The sequence below is a fragment of the Perognathus longimembris genome, chromosome 9, assembly GCF_023159225.1.
Source record: "Perognathus longimembris pacificus isolate PPM17 chromosome 9, ASM2315922v1, whole genome shotgun sequence".
In the NCBI taxonomy this organism is placed as follows: Eukaryota; Metazoa; Chordata; class Mammalia; order Rodentia; family Heteromyidae; genus Perognathus; species Perognathus longimembris.
The window spans coordinates 28,302,545-28,323,469 of record NC_063169.1 but is presented as its reverse complement, the minus strand read 5'-3'; the positions used below and the strand labels follow the sequence as shown (position 1 = coordinate 28,323,469).

At 38.5% G+C, this 20,925-nt stretch overlaps 1 protein-coding gene and 1 pseudogene across 3 annotated transcripts in view; one reads left to right on the top strand and one right to left on the bottom strand.

Annotated features, from left to right (window-relative positions):
• Znf292 (zinc finger protein 292) overlaps positions 1–20,925 on the top strand; it is a 74,895-nt gene that overhangs the window by 22,379 nt on the left and 31,591 nt on the right. For all 3 annotated transcript variants that reach the window (XM_048353872.1, XM_048353874.1, XM_048353873.1), the window contains 3 exons: positions 16,255–16,409; positions 16,594–16,672; positions 19,289–19,424. In XM_048353872.1, coding sequence (XP_048209829.1) covers positions 16,255–16,409; positions 16,594–16,672; positions 19,289–19,424 — 370 coding nt within the window. The remainder of the gene's footprint in view (positions 1–16,254; positions 16,410–16,593; positions 16,673–19,288; positions 19,425–20,925) is intronic.
• On the bottom strand, positions 10,754–11,437 carry LOC125357154 (annotated as a pseudogene).

The following is a 20,925-nucleotide window of genomic DNA, read 5'->3' as shown; positions in this document are numbered from 1 at the left end:
TTATATTAGTTTCACAAGGGGAGTTCATTGTTACAGTTCCACAGATGCTTACAATATATTCCAGTCAATCTATTTTATCCCTTTTATCACTTTCCCTTTTCCCTCTTCCCCAGACTATTTGAACAGATTTTATTGTTCTGATTTTTATAGATAAAACCTACTTTGACCATATTCATCATTTTTATACTCCTTGTTAGCCTAAAGTACACTTCCCTACACCCCAAGCTGGTTTCCCATCCCCTGGCTCTCCCCTCCCCCTCCCTGTTGATTAACGGATTTCATTGAGGTTTTTTCTTTGTGTGTGTGTGGTTAGTTGTAGGGCTTGAGCTCAAGGCCTGGTTGCTGTCCCTGTGCTTTTCTGCTCAAGGCTAGTGCTTTGAGACACAGCTCCACTTCCGGTTTTCTTAGGATTAATTGGGGTTATGTTTCATGAACTTTCCTGCCTGGGCTAGTTTCAGACCTCAATTCTTAGATCTCAGCTAGGATTACAGGTGTTAGCCCAGCTTTCATTGAGGCTTTTGATGCTTTCATATATAGTTGCAATACATTAAAACATTATTCACTGTCCTCCCAAATTTATTCATTCTTGTTTTCTTTCTTCCCCTTTTCCTCCTATGTATTTTTCCTGTGTATTTAGATTCATATTCAGTGTTTATACATAGGTATACGAATATGTATGTACATGTTCATGAATATTTCTTTTCAGTCTATGTACGAATTTATCTTTTAGCACATGTTATTTTCTTTTGTGGCAGGTTTTTCTTGTCCTAGTATGACGTTCTCCAATAACATTTATTGTCCTGAAAATGACATGATCGATCTCTCTGTCTCTCTGTCTCTGTCTCTGTCTCTGTCTCTGTCTCTCTCTCTCTCTCTCTCTCTCTCTGTCTCTCTCTCTCTCTCTCTCTCTCTCTCTCGTCAGTCCTGGGCCTTGGACTCAGGGCCTGAGCACTGTCCCTGGCTTCTTTTTGCTCAAGGCTAGCACTCTACCACTTGAGCCACAGCACTACTTCTGGCCATTTATATATGTGGTGCTGGGGAATCGAACCCAGGGCCTCATGTATACCAGGCAAGCACTCTTGCCACTAGGCCATATTCCCAGCCCACATGATCTCATTTTTATGGTTGTGTAATAGTCTAAGTTTTGTGTGTACATATATATTTACAGATACACACACATATCAAAAATCTTTAGAGCACTTGAGCTATTGTCAGCAGTGCATCAGGTATCTTTCTGACAAATTGATTTACTTCTTCAAATATATGCCATATAGTGGTATGGTAGGGTCATAAGGATGGTTTGATTTTTGTCTTTTGATGAATCTCCATACTGATTTCCATAATTTTTGTACCAGTTTACAGTCTCACCATGTTCTTTACCTCCACATCCTCACCAGCATTCATTGTTTCCTGGATGGCAGCCTTCCTGATTGGAGAAGATGGATCTTTTTTTTTTTTTTTTTTTTTTTGGCCAGTCCTGGGCCTTGGACTCAGGGCCTGAGCACTGTCCCTGGCTTCTTCCCGCTCAAGGCTAGCTACTCTGCCACTAGAGCCACAGCGCCGCTTCTGGCCATTTTCTGTATATGTGGTGCTGGGGAATCGAACCTAGAGCCTCGTGTATCTGAGGCAGGCACTCTTGCCACTAGGCTATATCCCCAGCCCCGAGAAGATGGATCTTAATGTGGTTTTTATAGCTAAGGATGTTGAACATTACTTTGTTATCTACTAGCCATTCATATTTCTTCTTGTTCAGTTCTGTTCAGTTGCTCATTTATTGACTTGCTTCATTTGATATTTGTTTATTTTTGGGGTTTTTTTGTATTTCTGAATATTAATCCTTTATCTGTTGAATAGCTGGCAAAGATTTTCTCCCATTCCATGAGTTGTCTCTTGGATCTGTGACTGTTTCTTTTGTTTTGCAGAAATTCTTTAATTTGATATAGTCAGTTTGATATTGTCAATTCTTGCTCCCACCCTCTGGGCATCTGGAGTCCTACTCAAAATATTTGCCTGTGCTTATAGCTTTTAGTTTCCCTATAAGTTTAAAATTTTAGGTGTTAGTTTGGACTCTTTGGTCCATTTGCACTTGATTTTGGTATGTGGTACAAGATAAGGGTCCAATTTCAGTCTCCTGCAAGGGGATAGCCAGTTGTCCCAGCACCATTTGTTGAAGAGACTATCTTTTCTCCTATAGATGTTTTTAACTTCTTTGCCAAATATTATAATGCTGGCTGTAGCTGTGTTTTACTTCTGGGTCTTTTTTACTGTTCTGTTGGTCTTCAAGGCTATTTGTATGTTAGTACCAGGATGTTTGTTTTCATTACTGTGTCTTTGTAGTGTACTTTCAAGTATGGTATTGTGGTACTTCCAGAGTATTTTCTTAGAATTGCTTTTGCAATTCTTATATGCTTCCATATAAATATTTGGATTGGTTTTTCTTATTCTGTGAGCAATGGTAGTAAAATTTTTTATTTCATTGAATCTATAGATTACTTTTGGTGGTATAGATGTCTTTTGTTTATTTTGTAAGTATGTGTAGAGTGATTGAATCCAGGGCCTCCCACATGATAGGCAAGAAAAAAGAATGCTCAACCAATTGAGCAAGGACCTCAGTTCCCCAAGACCCTTTTTAATAGATTAAAAATGAAATACGTTTACCAAAAGTGAGTTCTAAAACAGGAGACATTAAATAGAATAATTTGTCTTAACAGAACTTTTTTCTATACATATATACACAAATTTAATTTTTTATCCTAACTAAGGAATTAATGATACTCTCTAACTTTGGAAGTTTGGGGCATGACAGCAAAGTCATAAAAGGACATCAGAAAGGGAGATTAAAACATCTCAGAGGCCTGATGGAGGAAAGAGAATAAGTGTAGGGAAATAGAACCGGTCCACCAAGGAATCTAAGGATCTTATCCTTTATTGAGAAATGGAAGCAGGTATGAAAATTAAATAGGGAGAATTGGAGCAAGGGAAAGTTAGTGTGGGAATCTAAACAGTGTTCATAGACACAGTATCCACAGTCAAAAACGGTGAGCCTCTAATGTATGGAAAACAATAAAAAGAAACTTGATAGAATAATAAAGAAAAAGAAGATAAATGACAAATATGGGAGGAATAAAATATCAGCCATTTAATTAGATTTTGGCTACAGTCTACAGTTCATTCTTTTTTCTTCTTTTTCTTTTCTGCCTGGTCCTGGGGCTTGAATTCAGAACCTAGGTACTGAGTTCCAAACTTGTTTGCTCAAGGCTGAAGCACTCTAACACTTGAGCCACAGCTCAACTTACAGCTTTTGGGTTTTTATTTTTATTTTTTGGTGGTTAATTGGAGACAAGAATCACCAAGACTTTCCTTCCTACCTAGGCCGGTTTCAAACTGTAATAATACTCATATCTCAGCCTCCTGAGTAATTAGGATTACAGATGTGAGCCACTAGCGCCTGGCTCATGGTGCCTTTTTGCCACTCAGGGCCTGAGCATTGTCCCTGGCTTCTTTTTGCTCAAGGCTAGCACTCTGCCACTTGAGCCACAGTGCCACTTCTGACCGTTTTCTGTATATGTGGTGCTGGGGAATACAACCCAGGGCTTCATGTATATGAGTCAAGAACTCTTGCTACTAGGCCATATTCCCAGCCCCTCAAATTATACTTTTTAATCCTTACATTTGAGTAGAATTACAATTGATGTTGAGTTTGGATCCAAAATGTAGATATTCCAATGACTTCTCTTGGACTTCTTTTGTATGCATTGTCTACAGTAATGACAGAGAAAAGAACCATTACGTGAATATGGAATACATAATCACTGCAGTAAATATGATAGCTTGAAAAAGGTTTTGGAAAAGATCTGAAATTTGTGGAAACATAATCACTGCAGTAAAGATGATAACTTGAAAAAGGTTTTGGAAAAGATCTGAAATTTGTGGAAGTAAGACAACAGAAAGAAAGTGTGTGACAGAAGGGATGCAATTTGTGAGTTACTGTGAAATGTTTGAAGGAGAGTTTTGCAATTAGACAGAAAGTTGTAACACCAGGCACAGATGAGTATTGCTAATAAAACTTGGTGAACTGAGGTGGTTAGTACATTTTGAGTTGAATGTACTTATTTTATATTCTGACATAGCCCAGTTCAATTGGCTAGTTTTAAACTTTTACTTAATCTTTCTTACCCGTTTCTCCCCCAAAACATATAAGGAAATTCATGTTTCATATTGTATTAGTGTGTGTATGTGTGTGTGTGTGTGTGTTTTAAAGTTACAGTAGAAACAACAGGAAAACATTCACATATATAGATTCCTCTCAAGATTATTTTAGCTGCAGCCTACAAATTTTAATATGTTGGGTTTATCCTGTGGTTTGGATCTGAATGTTCTGATTTATGATTTCTCCTATTCATGACTTAGTACATCTAAAAATTTCAAGTAGTACTTATCTTTGTTAAGGATATTCTTTTTGTGTCTGGTTTTATTTCACTGTGTTTAAGAATTTGAAATATATGTTGTTTTCTATTATGACTGGTTTGTAGTCAGTTTGTATAAATGCTTTGTTTGTATTTGTAAAAAGAAAAAAGTATGAATGCAAGTTTCTCTAGACTTGAATTGTCCCAAAGACAGTTAAGGAGTAATTCCTTAGCTTAATTTCCTTCGTATTTAGCACAATTTATTTGTCAGTCATAGGACTTGAACTCAGGGCCTGGGTGCTGTTTCTGAGCTCTTTTGCTTAAGGCTAGTAGCACCCTACCACTTTGAGCCATAGCTCTACTTCCTGTTTTCTGGTGGTTAATTGGAGATAAGAGACTCGACTTTTCCAGGCTGGCTTTGAACCATGATCCTCAGATCTCAGAGTAGCTAGGATTATAGGCATGAGCCACCAGCGCCTAGCTTAAACTAATTTACTGTTTATTGTTAATGCATTTTTATTGTTGCTGTAAAGGTAATATACAGAAGGGTTACAGTTATAAATCAGATAAAGTATACAATTCTTTTTGAACAATTTAACCCCTTCCCTCACTGTCTCCCAAGTTTTCACCCTCCCTTCCTTACCCACAAGTTGTATACTTCATTTTCAACATGGTGTCTAGTACCACTGCTAGCACTAATTTAATTCAAATGCATCTTCTGTGGTATAAATCCCAACTTATTCAAGCACACTAAGTAGTCTATCCCCTTAACCTTGAAGAGATTTTTCCCAAAGCTATCTGACAAGTTATTCTTCAGCCAATTGGTGAGATACTTTCATGGGATCTAGAATCCCACCTTTCTTGTATGTTAGATTCCCTTTTTCTGGGATAGTATTCATACACTTTTCGTGTGTGTGTGTGTGTGTGTGTGTGTGTGTGTGTGTGTGTGTGTAATCCTTCATTAGCTTCCTAGGGGGAAAATGTGCCTAGAGGGTACATTTTTTGAGAACTTGCACTTCTAAAAATGAGTTTTCTGTCTTCATATTTATGATTGTTAGATATAATTTCCCCTTAGGTTTTAAAACAGTGCTAGATTGTCCTTTTGTTCCAGTATTGATGTTGAGAAGGCTGCTACCCACTATCTATCATACTTACTTGATAATTTGTTTTTGAGGTTTTTTTTTTTGTTTTGTTTATTTATTTATTTTTAATTTAATTAATTAATTTTTGGCCAGTCCTGGGGCTTGGACTCAGGACCTGAGCACTGTCCCTGGCTTCTTTTTGCTCAAGGTTAGCACTCTGCCACTTGAGCCACAGTGCCACTTCTGGCCATTTTCTGTATATGTGGTGCTGAGTAATCGAACCAAGGGCTTCATGTCAAGGCAAGCAGTCTTGCCACTAAGCCATATTCCCAGCTTTTGTTTAGTTTAGAGTCCTGGGGGTTGAACTCAGGGCCTGGGTGCTATCCCTGAGCCTTTTCAACTTGAGGCTAGTGCTCTACCACTTGAGCCACAGCTCCATTTCTGGCTTTTTTTTAATGATTAGTTGGAGATAAGTGTCTTGGGGACGGACTGGGAATGTACCTTAGCTTTAGAGTCCTTGCCTAGTATGCATGAAGCCCTGGGTTCCCTTCCTTAGCACCACATAAACAGAAAAAGGCAGAAGTGGTGCTGTGGCTCAAGAGATAGAGTGCCAAGAATGGCCAAAAAAAAAAAAGTCTCTTGGACTTTCCTGACCAGGCTGGCATCAAACTGTGATCCTCAGATTTCAACCTCCTGAGTAGCTAGCTACCTGAGAGGCTACGCCTGAGTGGCATGAGCTACTACCACAAGGCTGAGTTCTGGCACTTTTTTGAAAAAGTATCATGGTGTAAGTCTACTTTCACTAATTGTCCTGAGCACTCAATGGGCCATGGCTTCCCTGGGTGTCACCCCTCCCCCCATCCTCCTACACCTAGGGTTTTTAACTCATCCCAAGTGCTGTCCCTGAACTTTTTCCTCAAGGCCAGTGTTCTACCACTTGACCCACAGCTCCACTTTCTGCTTTTTTGGTGGTTAATCAGAGAATAAAGTCTCATTTTTCCTGCCCCAGCTAGCTTCAAATTTTAATCCTCAGATCTCAGGTTCCTGAGTACAAGGCTGAGCCACCAGTGCCAGGCTAAAATAGTTTCTGAACATCTTTTGATCCCTACATCATCTCTGCTCATTCAAGTTATTTCCTCCCCTCCAGTACTTCCTTCTTATTTGGATCTCTCTCACATGTTAGAAAGTTTTTTCAATTGTCTTATGACCCTTGGGCATCCATATTTACACATATGCCATTAAAACTTCTGATTGAGAGCTCCAAGACTGTATTTTGCATTTATTATGATCTACCTTAAGAGCATCTAGTAGGTTTTACAGGTATCAGAATCTGGGTTGTTGTTTTTTCCTCTCTCTTTGAGTTTTCCAAAAACCATTCAACTAAAGAATTGGAACAAAGGACTTGAAGGACTTGTCTCTGTAATTGATATACAAAGTTGACTTAATGCCCATCTCTCTCCTCTTTCCTCTCTCTGCTCCTTTCTCTCCCTCGCATCCCCTTCCCCCCCCATCCCTTTCTCTCTCTTATATCAGTCCTGGGGCATGGTTGCTGTCCCTAAAGTTTTTCTTTTGCTCAAGGCTAGTGTTCTTACAGCTCCACTTCTGGATTTTTTTTTAATTAATTTTTATTGTTATTGTAAAGGTCATGTACAAAGGTGTTACATAAGTCAGATCAAGTATACATTTCTTTTTGGACAGTGACATCCCTTGCCTTGCTCTCTCCCAGTTTTTCCCTCTCATCTTCACCCACAAGTTGTATAGTTCATTTTTAACATAGTATCTAGTGAGTACCACTTGTACTTCTGACTTTTTTGATGGTTAATTGGAGATTACAGTCTCATGGATGTTCTTGATCTGGCTGGCTTTGACCTGTGATCCTCAGATCTCAGCCTCCTGAACAGGCAGGATTACAGGCATGAACTACTGGTGCTTGACCAATCCTCTCATTTTATCTTTGTCTTCTCCCTCATTTTAGAGAGACCTAGTGCTCCTAATTCCTGAATCCACTAGTATTTTTGAAGAGTTGCCCACCTCCTTTTAAAACAGAATCTACCTGTGAGTTATTTTTCATAGTGCTAGTCTTAATACTTTTCAGGTTGAGAATCTTTTGTGTGTTTCTTTCTTGTTTTTACTCTAGGGGACTCTGGAGGATTGAAACCAGGGACTTACATTTACCAAGTACACTTCTACCCCTGAGTACCATTAGCTCTCTGCTTTCCAATTTAAATTTTTTTAATTTCTCTTTCTTGTAATCCTGTTTTCCTGATTCTTTTGAGTTTTTTGAATTACTATAGTTTTGCTGAAGTCTGGAAAATGCAAGATATCAAATGTATGTGTCCATTGTATTAATTTTATAGAAAACATTTTCTATTTTTATAATACTAGATAATATACCCTGGGGATACTCTGGAGAAACATCTCCTGCCCAATCTCACTAAATATCCCATGAGCTCATGACCCCACTGCCTCAGCCCCCAAAAATCTGTCCTCATGCCCAACAAAATGAATGTAAATAACTTATTCATGAGCCAGAGGTTTGGGGTAAAGGCCAAAGCTATAAGATATTATTTGCCTTCTTTCATTTGTATACAGTAGAATTTTGAAGAAAATACTTGATATGCTAATTACATAAGATTAAACTCAAACAGAAAGTTGATATGAGAATTATTTTCTGCTAAGTGATTGTAGAGATTTGAGAAATGTAATGCAGTGTCATATTTCTCATTATTTCTTTAAAAATACAGCTTTTGGTGGGCATGGGGGTGGCTCACACCTGAAATCCTAATAGTTCAGGAGGTTGAGATCTTAGGACTACAGTTTGTAGCCAGCTCAGGCAGAAAAATCCATGAGACTCCTATCTCCAGTTAACTACCAAAAAAGCTGGAGGTGGAGCTGTGGCTCAAATAGTATAGCACTAGCCTTGAACAAAAAAGCTAAGGGACAAAGCCCAGATCCTAAGTTCAAGCCCCAAAACAAGAAAAAAAAAGAACAAAAAAGAAAATACAGCTTTAATTAAGAATGCCTATTGTTGGTAACACAGTGGCTTCACTATTTTAAATCCATTATAGATGTATAATTTTGAAGTTTCAGTTTTTAATTTTCATATGATGAATATCAGTAGTTATAACCCACACAAAGATGGGATGTTATTTTCAGTTATTTTTAAGGAAGTATAGAGCCATGAGACCAAAACAGGTGAGAACCTGTACTCCAGAGAACCTGCACTCTCGAGAATCCTAGATAGAAGATGGAACATGAGTATAACACTATAAGCATATCCTAGTCTTAAATTTACATAGGAAAATAAGTAATTTCATCCTTGTATTCATTAGCTTAAACATCTCTGTGGCTTTATTTCTGTTTTCTTTTAGGATAATCCTTGTGGAAACTCAAGGAAGCTACTGCAAGTCAATCGATACTATCTTTTCCCCCAGAGAATGCTTTCCTCTCTACTGATTTAAGTAGTGAGAAATCATCTTACAGGCTCAACTGTTAAAAATGTTCATTTTTCTTCCTAGTGGGTAAAAATTGGTTTTTAGAGAGCAGAAAATGTAGTTCAATGTTTTGGGACCATAAATCTATATATGGTTTATTTTTAACATCAACATTTTATTTGGGGGGGCTGGGAATATGGCCAAGTGGCAAGAGTGCTTGCCTTGTATACATGAAGTCCTGGGTTCAATTCCCCACCACCACATATATAGAAAACGGCCAGAAGTGGCGCTGTGGCTCTAGTGGCCTTGAGCAAAAAGAAGCCAGGGACAGTGCTCAGGCCCTGAATCCAAGGCCCAGGACTGGCCAATTTTTTTTTTTTTTAATTTGGGATAGGGAATGATTAGGGGGAATTGTAAGAAAAAGAGATGGAGAAACTATGTTAGGGATGGAACAATACACTATATCCTATCTTACACTTGTATTTCTTTTGCCTATTCCAGGTTTGTCCCATAATTAATACACGCTATAGGGTCACTTGAGGGTCTATTCTTCTGTCCTCTCCACCATTTCTCCCACATCCCTTCTTTAACCCACATTTTAAATAGTGACTTTCATGTGTTTGAATAAATATAAATAAATACAGAGAAGTAGACATTTATTTCTCTGAAAAAGTATGGGAATAAAATTTTTTTTTATAGGAGGACACTCATTTGCCATACTGACAGTGCAAATACAATCAGGCCTAAAATGTACATACTCTCAAGCAACAATGTACAGCTTTCTTTGTCCTCCATGCTAAGAGATGTAAAAGGTTAAGGGCCAAACAATGTATAGGCTTCAAAAGCCATCTATCTAATTTAGGGCATTCACTAGTTTAGCTAAGCTACATCTGGAACTATGAAAGTGATCATTTATTACAATAATGTTAAGTAATTTTTTTGAAATATAAACTTCAGTGGAACAATCCTCAAGGATACACCAGAAGAACAGGTTTTTATCAGTTTATGGTGTCAGCCAATTTGTGTCAGTCACTTTTGAATCCATGTTCTAGGAATTTAAAATTTAGTTATCGTTCCCTAAGTTGAGAGCTTCCTTCCTTGCCATTAACTAAGTTATGAGTAAAGGAGACATAGGTGAAAAAAAATTAAAAAAAAAATCACAACTGGGACTGGGAATATGGCCTAGTGGCAAGAGTGCTTGCCTCCTGCACATGAAGCTCTCGGTTCTATTCCCCAGCACCACATATATGGAAAACGGCCAGAAGGGGCGCTGTGGCTCAGGTGGCAGAGTTGCTAGCCTTGAGCGGGAAGAAGCCAGGGATGGTGCTCAGGCCCTGAGTCCAAGGCCCAGAACTGGCAAAAAAAAAAAAAAAATCACAACTGCTGTGGTCAATTTCCTAGGACCTCAACAGCTTCATGAAATCTGGGAAATGTTCATGCACAAGGATATATTGCCTTAGCTGACTTAAAGTTGCCCCATACAATGGTACATTATCAACCCTTAGTAAAGCCTTTTTTAAAAAAACAAACAGGTTGAAAAATGGGTTAAAGAGGCAAATACAGCATCTGCCTTTAGAGCTATCAACTCAGGAATTTTCGATTATGAAATCTTTTTTTTTTTTTTTTGGCCAGTCCTGGGCTTTGGACTCAGGGCCTGAGCACTGTCCCTGGCTTCTTCCCGCTCAAGGCTAGCACTCTGCCACTTGAGCCACAGCGCCGCTTCTGGCCGTTTTCTGTATATGTGGTGCTGGGGAATCGAACCTAGGGCCTCGTGTATCCGAGGCAGGCACTCTTGCCACTAGGCTATATCCCCAGCCCCGATTATGAAATCTTGCAGAAAAATATTCTTTCTCAAAATCCAGGTGATGATAATACTCCTTATTCCAGATCCGGCATTTTTTTCATCATCACTGTCTTGTGAATCATCATCTGCTCCATCCACTTCTGGTAAATCTGCATCCTCATCACCAACCATGTTGTTCATCATCTCAGAGAAACAATCAAAATTAGACATGTCTTCATCTGAGTCTTTCCAATTATTGAAATCCACACAGAGCCAATTAAGCTTTGCCCTTTCTTTTGTTAACCTAGGCCACGACTGGCCCGATTCTCCTTTTCGTAAACAACATTGATCTGTCTGTTCTTTTATGCTTGGAATCGTTTGGATCAATACAGTGAAAAAGATCAATTTCATTTAAATGTTTAAAATTGTCAGTTCCTCCAAGACAACTGAAAGTAAGTTCGGATTTTTCAAAGTTTACATTAACATCTTTACTGTCTTCAACACAAAATTCAATGAAGACATAGTCCCTTCGATCGTACCATTTCGCAGAAGCAGGCTGCATGGTGAACGGGGCAGGGGGACGGGCGAACGGGTGGTCGGGCCTCTCTGGCGGCGGCGACATGGCCTTGGCGACGGAGGAGCCGACTCCTCTCTGGTGGCGACTCCCGGCGTTTTCTCTGCGGTCGAGGCCTCTTCTCGCTCCCCTCAGGGGAAGGAGGAGGCGGCGGCGGGATCCACCTCGATTCCCAGAATGCCTTTCTTTGTGTTGGTTTTTTTTGTTTTGTTTTGTTTTGTTTTGCCAGTCCTGGGCCTTGGACTCAGGGCCTGAGCACTGCCTCTGGCTTCTTTGGCTCAAGGCTAGCACTCTGCCACTTGAGCCACAGCGCCACTACTGGCCATTTTGTATATATGTGGTGCTGGGGAATTGAACCCAGGACTTCATGTATACGAGGCAAGCACTGTTGCCACTAGGCCATATTCCCAGCCCGAGAATAAAATACTATTAAGAAAAAAGTGTAGGGATTTGGGTCCTCCATTGTAAATAAAATCCTGATTTTACTTCATATTTTTTTCTTTGCTCTGCATGGCTTTGCACTTTTGAGAATGAAGGCCCGGGGTCTCTGGATTGATTTTTCAGCTTTGGAGAATAGATTTTGATTAGCTTTAAAATCATCATCATCTTATCACCTGTTCTCCAACCCACCCTCCCACGGTCATGGGGCTTGAACTCAGGGCCTGAGCACTGTTCCTGAGTTTTTCTGCTCTACCACTTTGAGCCACAGCGCCACTTTCGGTTTTCTGGTGGTTAATTGGTGGGTGGTAAGTGTCTCATGGACTTCCCTGCTCTTCCTGGGCTGGATTTGAACTTCAGTCCTCAGAAAAGGTTCCTGAGTGACCAGGATTATAGGCATGAGCCTCCTGTGCCCAGCTTCACCTGTTTTTTTTCTCTGTCTCTCTCTCTTTCATCATTGGACCTAGGGCTTCTTATATGCTGAGTAAACACTTTACCACTTGTCTACACCCTCAGCTCCTGAAATCCTTTCACATTTTTTAAATTTAATTTTTTGAAGTACAATGTTGCACTGGCAAGTCTTGAACTTCCAGCTCATGTGATACTTGGGGGTCAGCCACCTAATAGCTAGGATTCTATAATGCCATGATGCATGCCACTGCATTTAGCTAATTCAGCATTTTATATTCTGTTGAGTTTTGTTTTTCAACTTCCAATATCAGTTGCATGGTGTTTCCACTAACTTTTTTCCAACTCTTCAAGAGCAAACCAGTGTTCCACAATGATGTTCAATTCTGACACTCATTTCTTGGTGTTAGTGTGACTTCACAGGCCTAAGGGCTCACTTTCACAAAGCTACTCTCTCTTTATCCCATTGGAGGTACTAGGACCCCACGTTCTCTCCGTTTCTACCAAACCTAGCTACAAAGTTAGGGATCCCTAAGCCTCTGCCTCTCATTTGGGAATGATCATTTGTAGGATGACAGGAAAATATTATAGTTGTCTTTATGGTTTATTGTAAAGTATATAGAGAAAGCGCAAGAGGTGTACAGGTCTGAAGGCCCCAAATGTGAAAAGCCAAAAAGCCTTTGTCTCTGTGGAATGAGATATGTCAACCTCTTGGGACATGGATATATGCCACTCAGAAGCTCACAGAGCCCTATTGTTTAGTTTATATAGTTTTCATTACATAGGTATAATTCATTAATGCTCACTATTAGAGGCTGAACTCAGTCCCTTAGCTCCTTCTTCTAGAAGTGAGGGCTGGAAGTCTCAGCCTAGTCATGATTTGATCTTTCTGCTGATCAGACCCTACCCTGAAGCTATAAGGTGTTCCCTAGCCAAAAATTACCTCAGTAACATGTAATAAAGACACTGATCAGTCATGATTTCAATACTTTTAGGTCTGTGCCAGAAACTGAGTTTTGGGGAAAAATAATTTTTTTTTCTCATACCATACCTTGCATGCACATGGCACAGGCTTGAAAGACTGATAGTGAAATTCCTTTCCCTATCATCAAATGGGTGCATCTTTGGCATCTATATTTTTATATAGTCTTTTTGTTTTATGTGAACTCAACAAGAGTTTGATTCAACTAATTCTATAACTACGATAATCAAAGTCAGCATGCAAGAGAATGTTTTCATTTTCCAGATGTTTGTCATTGAAGTGATGTATTGTTGCTGGTTAAAAGATTGGAAAGTATAACCATTTCAGATCATGAGAAATGTAAACTTATTCTTTATTATAAGGATTTTTTAAAAAGTGAGAATTCTGCAAAAGTCAGGGAGTCCAAGTTGGAATGATATATAAGATAGTGATATGACTTGGCAGAAATAATGCTTTAATTTCTTTATTTACAGTGAATTCTGAATCATCTTGCAGAAGCCAGCATCAACTCATTTTCAGTGGCACTACAGTGCCATTCACTTGAACAATCCTGAAACTCCTTAGAGAATGCCTTAAAAAGTATATTTGCATAGAAATTTTGATTCTCTCCCAGTACCACTACCTCTACCCTTCACTGAAAGTTCAGAAATAGCTTTACCTCTGGATTTCTGGGTATTTCCATTTGGATAGGACTAGAGAACTTACCCTGATTGTTTTTATCCTCACAGATTATATTCTGTACCATAAAGATTATAATGGAACTGAGATGAGATCAGTGTTAAGATCTGGAAAGCAAGTCAGGAGTCATCTGGGAAACATTTGAATTTTTTTCATAGACAAATGAGAAAGATTTTTTCCAGTTTGCCTGGAATTTTTTTTTAATTGTTGAAGGTGGTTTTTATTACATCTAGTGAAATAGCCCCTGCTACCCTACTCCACATTCTACATTATGAGTATAGTAATTCCCTCATTGCTGTAGTTACCTTGGTGGCCAGTATTTTCCCTCACTTCTTTTCTTTTAATTAAATTTTATTGACAAGGTGTTGTGCAAAGGGGGTACAGTTACATAATAAGGTAGTGAATACATTTCTTGTGATATCTTACACTCTCATTTTTCTTTCCCTATCCTAGATCAGGTAGTCATATATACAATATCCAGTGTACCAGAATCATACACAGTAACCACGTAGGGCATGCCACAGGATTCCCTCACTTCTCTAAGTGAAAGAAAAGGAAAAGGTGGGAGTTGAGTGAGTCTATGAGTTGTATGACTATTAAGAAAGTGAGTTATTATTATGTGGCCCTTTAATTTACTTGATTTTCAATTCTTATTCTCTCTGATTACTCACTGTTATTTGGAGATTGTTAAGAAATTTGTTATGGCTGAGCCTAGTGGCTTACACCTGTATTCTTAGCTACTCAGAGGGCTGAGATTGGGAGTTATCCAGCCTGGGCAAAATGTGAGACTTTCATCTCAATAGAAGAAGCTGGACAAGGTAGTGTGCCCTTGTCATCCCAGCTACAGTTGGAAGTATGAAATAGGATGGGCAGGACAGGCACAGGCCTAGGCAAAAAGAGAAAAAGAGAGATCTTATCTCAAAATAACTAGTTCAAATACTGTGGAGGAGAGGGATAGGGGATAGATGCATGGCTCAGAAACAAAGCACCTTCCTAGCAAGTGTGAGGCCCTAGGTTCAAACCCAGCTACCACCCAAAAAGAAAAGCTTGTTATGTATTATTTCTTTCATTTTCTTTTATGAACTGAGAAAGTACATGTGTTTGCTGGCCAGATGTGATTCATTTCATGTTTTCCACTCTATAATTATAAGCAATAGAAAACATAATTTCAATCTTTCTCCCTGTATACCTGGTCACCTATTGCTTTCTCAGGTGTCTTCTTTTTAAAATAACTTTGAAACCTTAGTAATTGTTTGGAATGAGGATGTATTTCTGACTAGGGACTATTTAAGCCAGCTTCATAATCTTAGCCTCTTGAGAAGCAGAGATTGGGGATCATCATTTGAGGCCACTCTGGGCATAAAAGTTAGTGAAACTTCCGTCTCAACAATGGCTGGGTGAAGCGGTTCATACTTATTATCCCAGATTTGGCGGAATTACAATGGCTGTACTTATTGGCATATACCAGTCATCCCTAGTAACTTGGGATGACATGAAAAGATCACAGCCCAGGCTGGCTAGGGCATAGAGTGAAACCTTACCTCAAAAATAAAAGGCAATGAAGCGCCAATGGTTCACACCTGCAATCTAGCTACTTAGGAGGCTGAGGTCTGAGAATCACGATTTAAAGCCAGCCTCGGCAGGCATGAGACTCTTATCTCCAGTTAACCACTAGAAAACCAGAAATGGTATAGTGGCTCAAAGTAGTAGAGCACATTATTTTTGAGCCAAAAGAGATCAGGTGTAGCACCCAGGCCCTTAGTTCAAGCCGCACAACCAAAAAATAAAATAGAGTGCAAGAACAGACTGGAGGAATGATTTGAGTGCTAAGGCACCTGCCAGCAAGTGGTAGACCCAGGGTTCAATCCCTAGTGCCACAAGTAAATAAATTTGGATTCAGTGGTTTACTACTGTAATCCCAGCTATTCTAGAGGTAGAATTGGAAGGATCATAATTTAAGGCTATCCAGAACAAAATGTTAGTGAAACCATCATCTCAGTCAATAAGCCAGGCATAGTAGTTTGAGCCAGTGGTCCCAATGCTAAGAGGATCATAGTTGGAGGCTGGGCCCAAGCAAAAGCCTGAGAGAACCTACCATAAAAAAAAAAAAAAACAACCAAAGCACAGGGCAATGGTGGCTCATGCCTGTAATCCTAGTGACTCAGGAAGCTGAGATCTGAGGATTGCAGTTAAAGCCAGCCCAGACTTTGGACAGGAAAGTTTGGGAGACTCTTATCTCTAGTAAACTACTCAGAAAAAGCCAGAAGTAGCACTGTGGCTCAAGTGGTAGAGTGCTAGCCTTAAACACAAAAAGGAGAGCACCCAGGCCTGGAATTCAGCCCCCAGGACCGTCCCCCACCCCCCAAAAAAAAGCAAAAATAAAAATTTTCATGCAGAAAGAAAAACAGTTGGTTAATCAATGTGTTTTGATTTGCATTTTGAATACGTTTATCATTTCTTCCAAAACAGACACTCCTTGAATATGCAGAGAAATGGAAAACTTCAGAAGATCCCTTACCTTTATTGGAGGTATACACAGTGGCTATCCAAAGTTATGTTAAAGCTCGGCCTTATCTTACCTCTGAATGTGAAAATGTAGCATTGGTTCTGGAACGCTTGGCATTGTGAGTAAACCTTTAAAAGTAAATTCAGAAAACATTTAGCTTTTTTTTAAAAAAAAAGCATTATGTTTCAGGACTTTTGATAATTTAATTGTAAATAGATTTATGGGGAGTCTATTGATATTAGAATTGCTGGATTTATTTTATTAAGAATTTTAATTGTATCCTTACCAACTTTCCTTTTTAGAAGCTGTGTTGAACTTTTATTGTGTCTGCCTGTTGAGTTATCAGATAAACAGTGGCAACAGTTTCAGACCCTGGTACAGGTGAGAATGTTTATCTGGTCGATTTTTTTCAATACTTATTTTTATTAAATACTTGTACAAACAGGTTTCAATTATAGAAGTCACATTATAACTATAATACATCTTGGTCAGTGTCACCCCTTCTATTCTCCCCCATCTTTCTATTAGATTTAATATGAGTATGTCATATCAGATTTTTGCATTTAAAAAAATTTAGCTAATCCAGGTGCCTTTAATCCTAGTTACTGAAATGGCTGAGATCTGAGGATTGTGGTTTTTTGTTGTTGTTTTTGCCAATCCTGGGCCTTGGTCTCAGGGCCTGAGCCCTGTCCCTGGCTGCCACTTGAGCCACAGCGCCACTTCTGGCCATTTTCTATATATGTGGTGCTGGGAAATCAAACCTAGGCCTTCATGTATATGAGGCAAGCACTCTTGCCACTAGGCCATATTTCCAGCCCCAGGATTGTGGTTTTAAGCCAGCTTTGGCAGTAATGTTCATGGGACTCTTTATGCCCAATAAACCACTAAAAAGTTGGAAGTGGAGCTGTGGCCCAAGTGGTAAAGTGCTAATCTTGAGGGGTGGGGGGGAATCTCAGGAGCAATGGCCTAGGCCCTGAGTTGAGTCCCCAGGACTGGCACAAAAAAAGGCTAAACTTTAAAATACATAGAAGAAATGACAAATATCAGTTGCTACTTTGCATATAGTGCATAAATGTTTGCTAATTGGACATACACATTTAGATTGCTTAAATATTCTGCAATTCTTTTGGTTTGTTTTGGTTGCCAGTCCTGGGGTGTGCACTCAAGGCCTGAGCACTGTCCCTGGCTTCTTTTTGCTCAAGGCTAGCACTCTACCACTAGAGCCACAGCGCCACTTGCGTCTTTTTTCTATATATATGGTGCTGGGGAATTGAACCCAGGGCTTCATGTATACAAGGCAAGCACTTTACCACTAGTCCATATTCCCAGCCCAGTTCTTTTAAGACGAAATAATCAGGAGTTTACCAAAACTGTTAGGGAAGACAAAATAAAATGCTCTCATTTAGATTTAAAAGCACTGTAATTGCTAATGATCTGCAATGTGCTTTGTAAGAATTTAATATCTCAATTCTTTTGATAATGTTGGTTATGGGAGATGTAGTTCTTCAATTTGAAAGATGAGGAAATTTAGTCAAGTACCCTTAAAATATTTATCTGAGCCAAGCACTGGTAGCTCATGCCTATAAATCCTAGCTACTCAGGAGGCTGAGACCTGAGGAAACCAGCGTGAGCAGGAAAGTCCATGGGACTCTTATCTTCAAGTGCTAGCCTTAATCTAAAGGAGCCCAGGGACAGCACCCAGGTCCAGAGTTTAAGCCCCAGAACCAGCAAAATAAAAAATTTTAAAAATTATATCTATTCAAATTTATCACACAACAGTTATTTGAGCCAAGATTTGAAGCCCAAGCTTCTACTTATGTACAATACTATAGAATTTAGCATGTGGCTACCTTTAGAGCATTTTCAAAAAAACCGATTTTCTTTCAAGCACTAGATTATACTGACTGTCTTATTGCTTCAACTGAATTTTCATTAATTGCTAAACAACATATTCCTCTTTTTTTCCCCTCCTCTCCCCTTCCTTCCTACCACTTGCTTCTTTCTCCTTCTCTTTTTCCTTCCCCTCCCTCTCTCTTCTCTCTCTTCCCCCACTTTCCAGAATTCTTAAAATTTATTTGGGCCTCATATTTCTCTGAAATAAATATTTTAAAGAGGGTTAGCTTTAAATAAGCATGTGAAGCAAGGTATAGCTAGGCAGAGAAATCAATTTTTCTATGTTAATATTAAACACTAAAGTCTATACTCAATGCACAGTCCTCACAGGGAAGTCTCCCATCTTATTGAATACTGAAGAGTTTCACAATACCTTACACATAGCAGATGCTTAATAACTGTTGAAATGAATGTGTTTTTCCCTTACATGTTTGTCCCTTGGCATCAACTTCTTTATCATAAATTTCTACTTTAGCATAGTAGTAACTTGTTTGTTAGGTGTTGTTTTTCTTGCCCAGCAAATGTTTTATTTTTAGGCAAATAAATATTTCAGAACTTTCTTTGTTTAGCATTCAGATAGATCATAACACCAAGTTAAATATTTTTTCAAGTTAAATATATTTTATTCACAAAGAACACTGAACAACTTATACTTCTGATTTTGTTTACCAACTTTTGATAGACTTTTAAAGTTTTCACTTTTGAGGTAAAAAGCAGGTTAATAAGAAGACGACTGACTATTGCAGGAAGGAGAGGTGCTGGGGAGGTATTAGGTAAGCCCTGAGCCCAGCCCAGGGAGTAACTTAAATCCCTGCGTGTTCAACTGCTGCTCAAAGAAAACTTTGAACTTTGGCAAAATGGCTAGATTTTAGTTTTTTTGGACTCTGGGAATCATCATTTTGTTTGAATATAGCATACAGCTTTAAGTGTTTCTAACTTGTTTTGCTTTCATGTTAGAGCAGTATCAGTACATGAATTCAGCACTTGATATTGTGCTATAAAAAATTTAAGACAAAATTCAAAGTGTAGTATTTTATTTATAAACTGTTAATCTTGTTTTAAAAATCTGTTGTAATTCTTTGGATGTTTATTTAATATTTATAGGTGGCTCATGAAAAGCTGATGGAGAATGGCAGCTGTGAATTGCAGTTTTTAGCTACTCTAGCTCAAGAGACTGGGGTGTGGAAAAACCCAGTACTGCGCACTATTCTTTCCCAGGATCCATTGGACAAGGATAAAGGTAAATTTTCTAGACAGAGAAAGAGTCATGTTTGTGGGGGTAGGTGGGGGAGACAGACGAGACGTGAGGCTTTAAAACATAAGTATTTAAAGTTATTTAGACATAATTTGTCTTCCACAGGTCTGTTTACTTAATTTTCATCAGAAGTACTTGAGGTTCTTTGTTTGATGGAAAAATAATTTTTCCCATGTTTTTCCACAGAGGCATTCCTTATACTGTCCTGGCAAGTGGCAATGTAGGTTCTCTTAGAATAGAAATACAACAGGTTTTCCTCAAAATAGAATTAGAGATCAGTGCTATAACTCTTTAAATCTTCTGTCTTTAAGATTATGGGCTGGGCTGTAGATAGATCAGTGGCAAAGCACCTGCCCAGCAAGTGCAATAGCCTGGGCTCCAGCCACAGTACCAAAACAGAAAAAAGACAAAAAGAAAATCATTGCTTTCTTAACGCTATTTTATTTTGCTTTGATGTAGTATGAGCTCAGGCAATAAAAATAACAATGAAACTGGCAGATCCTTTGGAAGTACATGGCTAAGTCACTATACTATATAAACCCATATTAATGTTTTAGGTTAAATATACTATGATGAAAAGCCTAAATGTCTTCTAGATACTTTTCTTGAGAGCACTTAGGAAAATGTTGCCCAGATTTCTCCTTACCCTTCTTCCCTAAGATGTTTAGCTGGTGAAATAAATAAGAAAAAATAAAGTGAAAATGTGCAATGGCAAAAAGTATGCATTTACCATTTACCATATCTTTTTCTTCCTTTTCACTTTTCCTCCCAAAGTTTTAGGTCATTTCACTATTGACAGTAAGTTCTGAATTTCATATGCTGCAAGTATTAACATTTGTAAACTCCCCTAGTACTTTGATATTTACCAAAAGGTTTCACAGCCCATCTCTAAACTTTTCTTTAAACCACAGATTGCTACGTATCTATCTTCCATCTCTGCCATTTTCCTTATCTAGACTTTTTTTTAACCTGTTTTTTAGTTCCCACAAGAAGTTTTAGTATCACCTTTCTTCAGAGATATCCACAGTTACTATAATGTTCATAAGACCTTGGAGAAATGGAAAATAGTGGACCCTAATTATTTAAAATAATAATAAATTTAAAAATAGACAATCTTTTTTTAGCCATCAACTGTAATACTAGTATATTTTATTTGTAGTATCAAATTACACTTTCTGATATTAAATTTTGGAAATACTGGATGATGATGCATTAATAGTAATATCAAGTTACATTTTATATAGTTGATAAATAGTCAGAAAGTATTTATACACATAATTTAATACTCAGAATTATCTGTGATAAAGACAAGATCTTTTACAGAAGAGTAAATGGAGTCTCAAAAAGATGAGTTGTAGTTTCCATTTCACATTGCTTGTGATAAGAGGCAAAGCAAGGAATTGAAATCAGGGCTTCAGTACTGTAAAAGATAGGGTGTTTGCTAGGCGTCTGTAATCCAGGCTACTCAGGAGGCTGAGGACTGCAG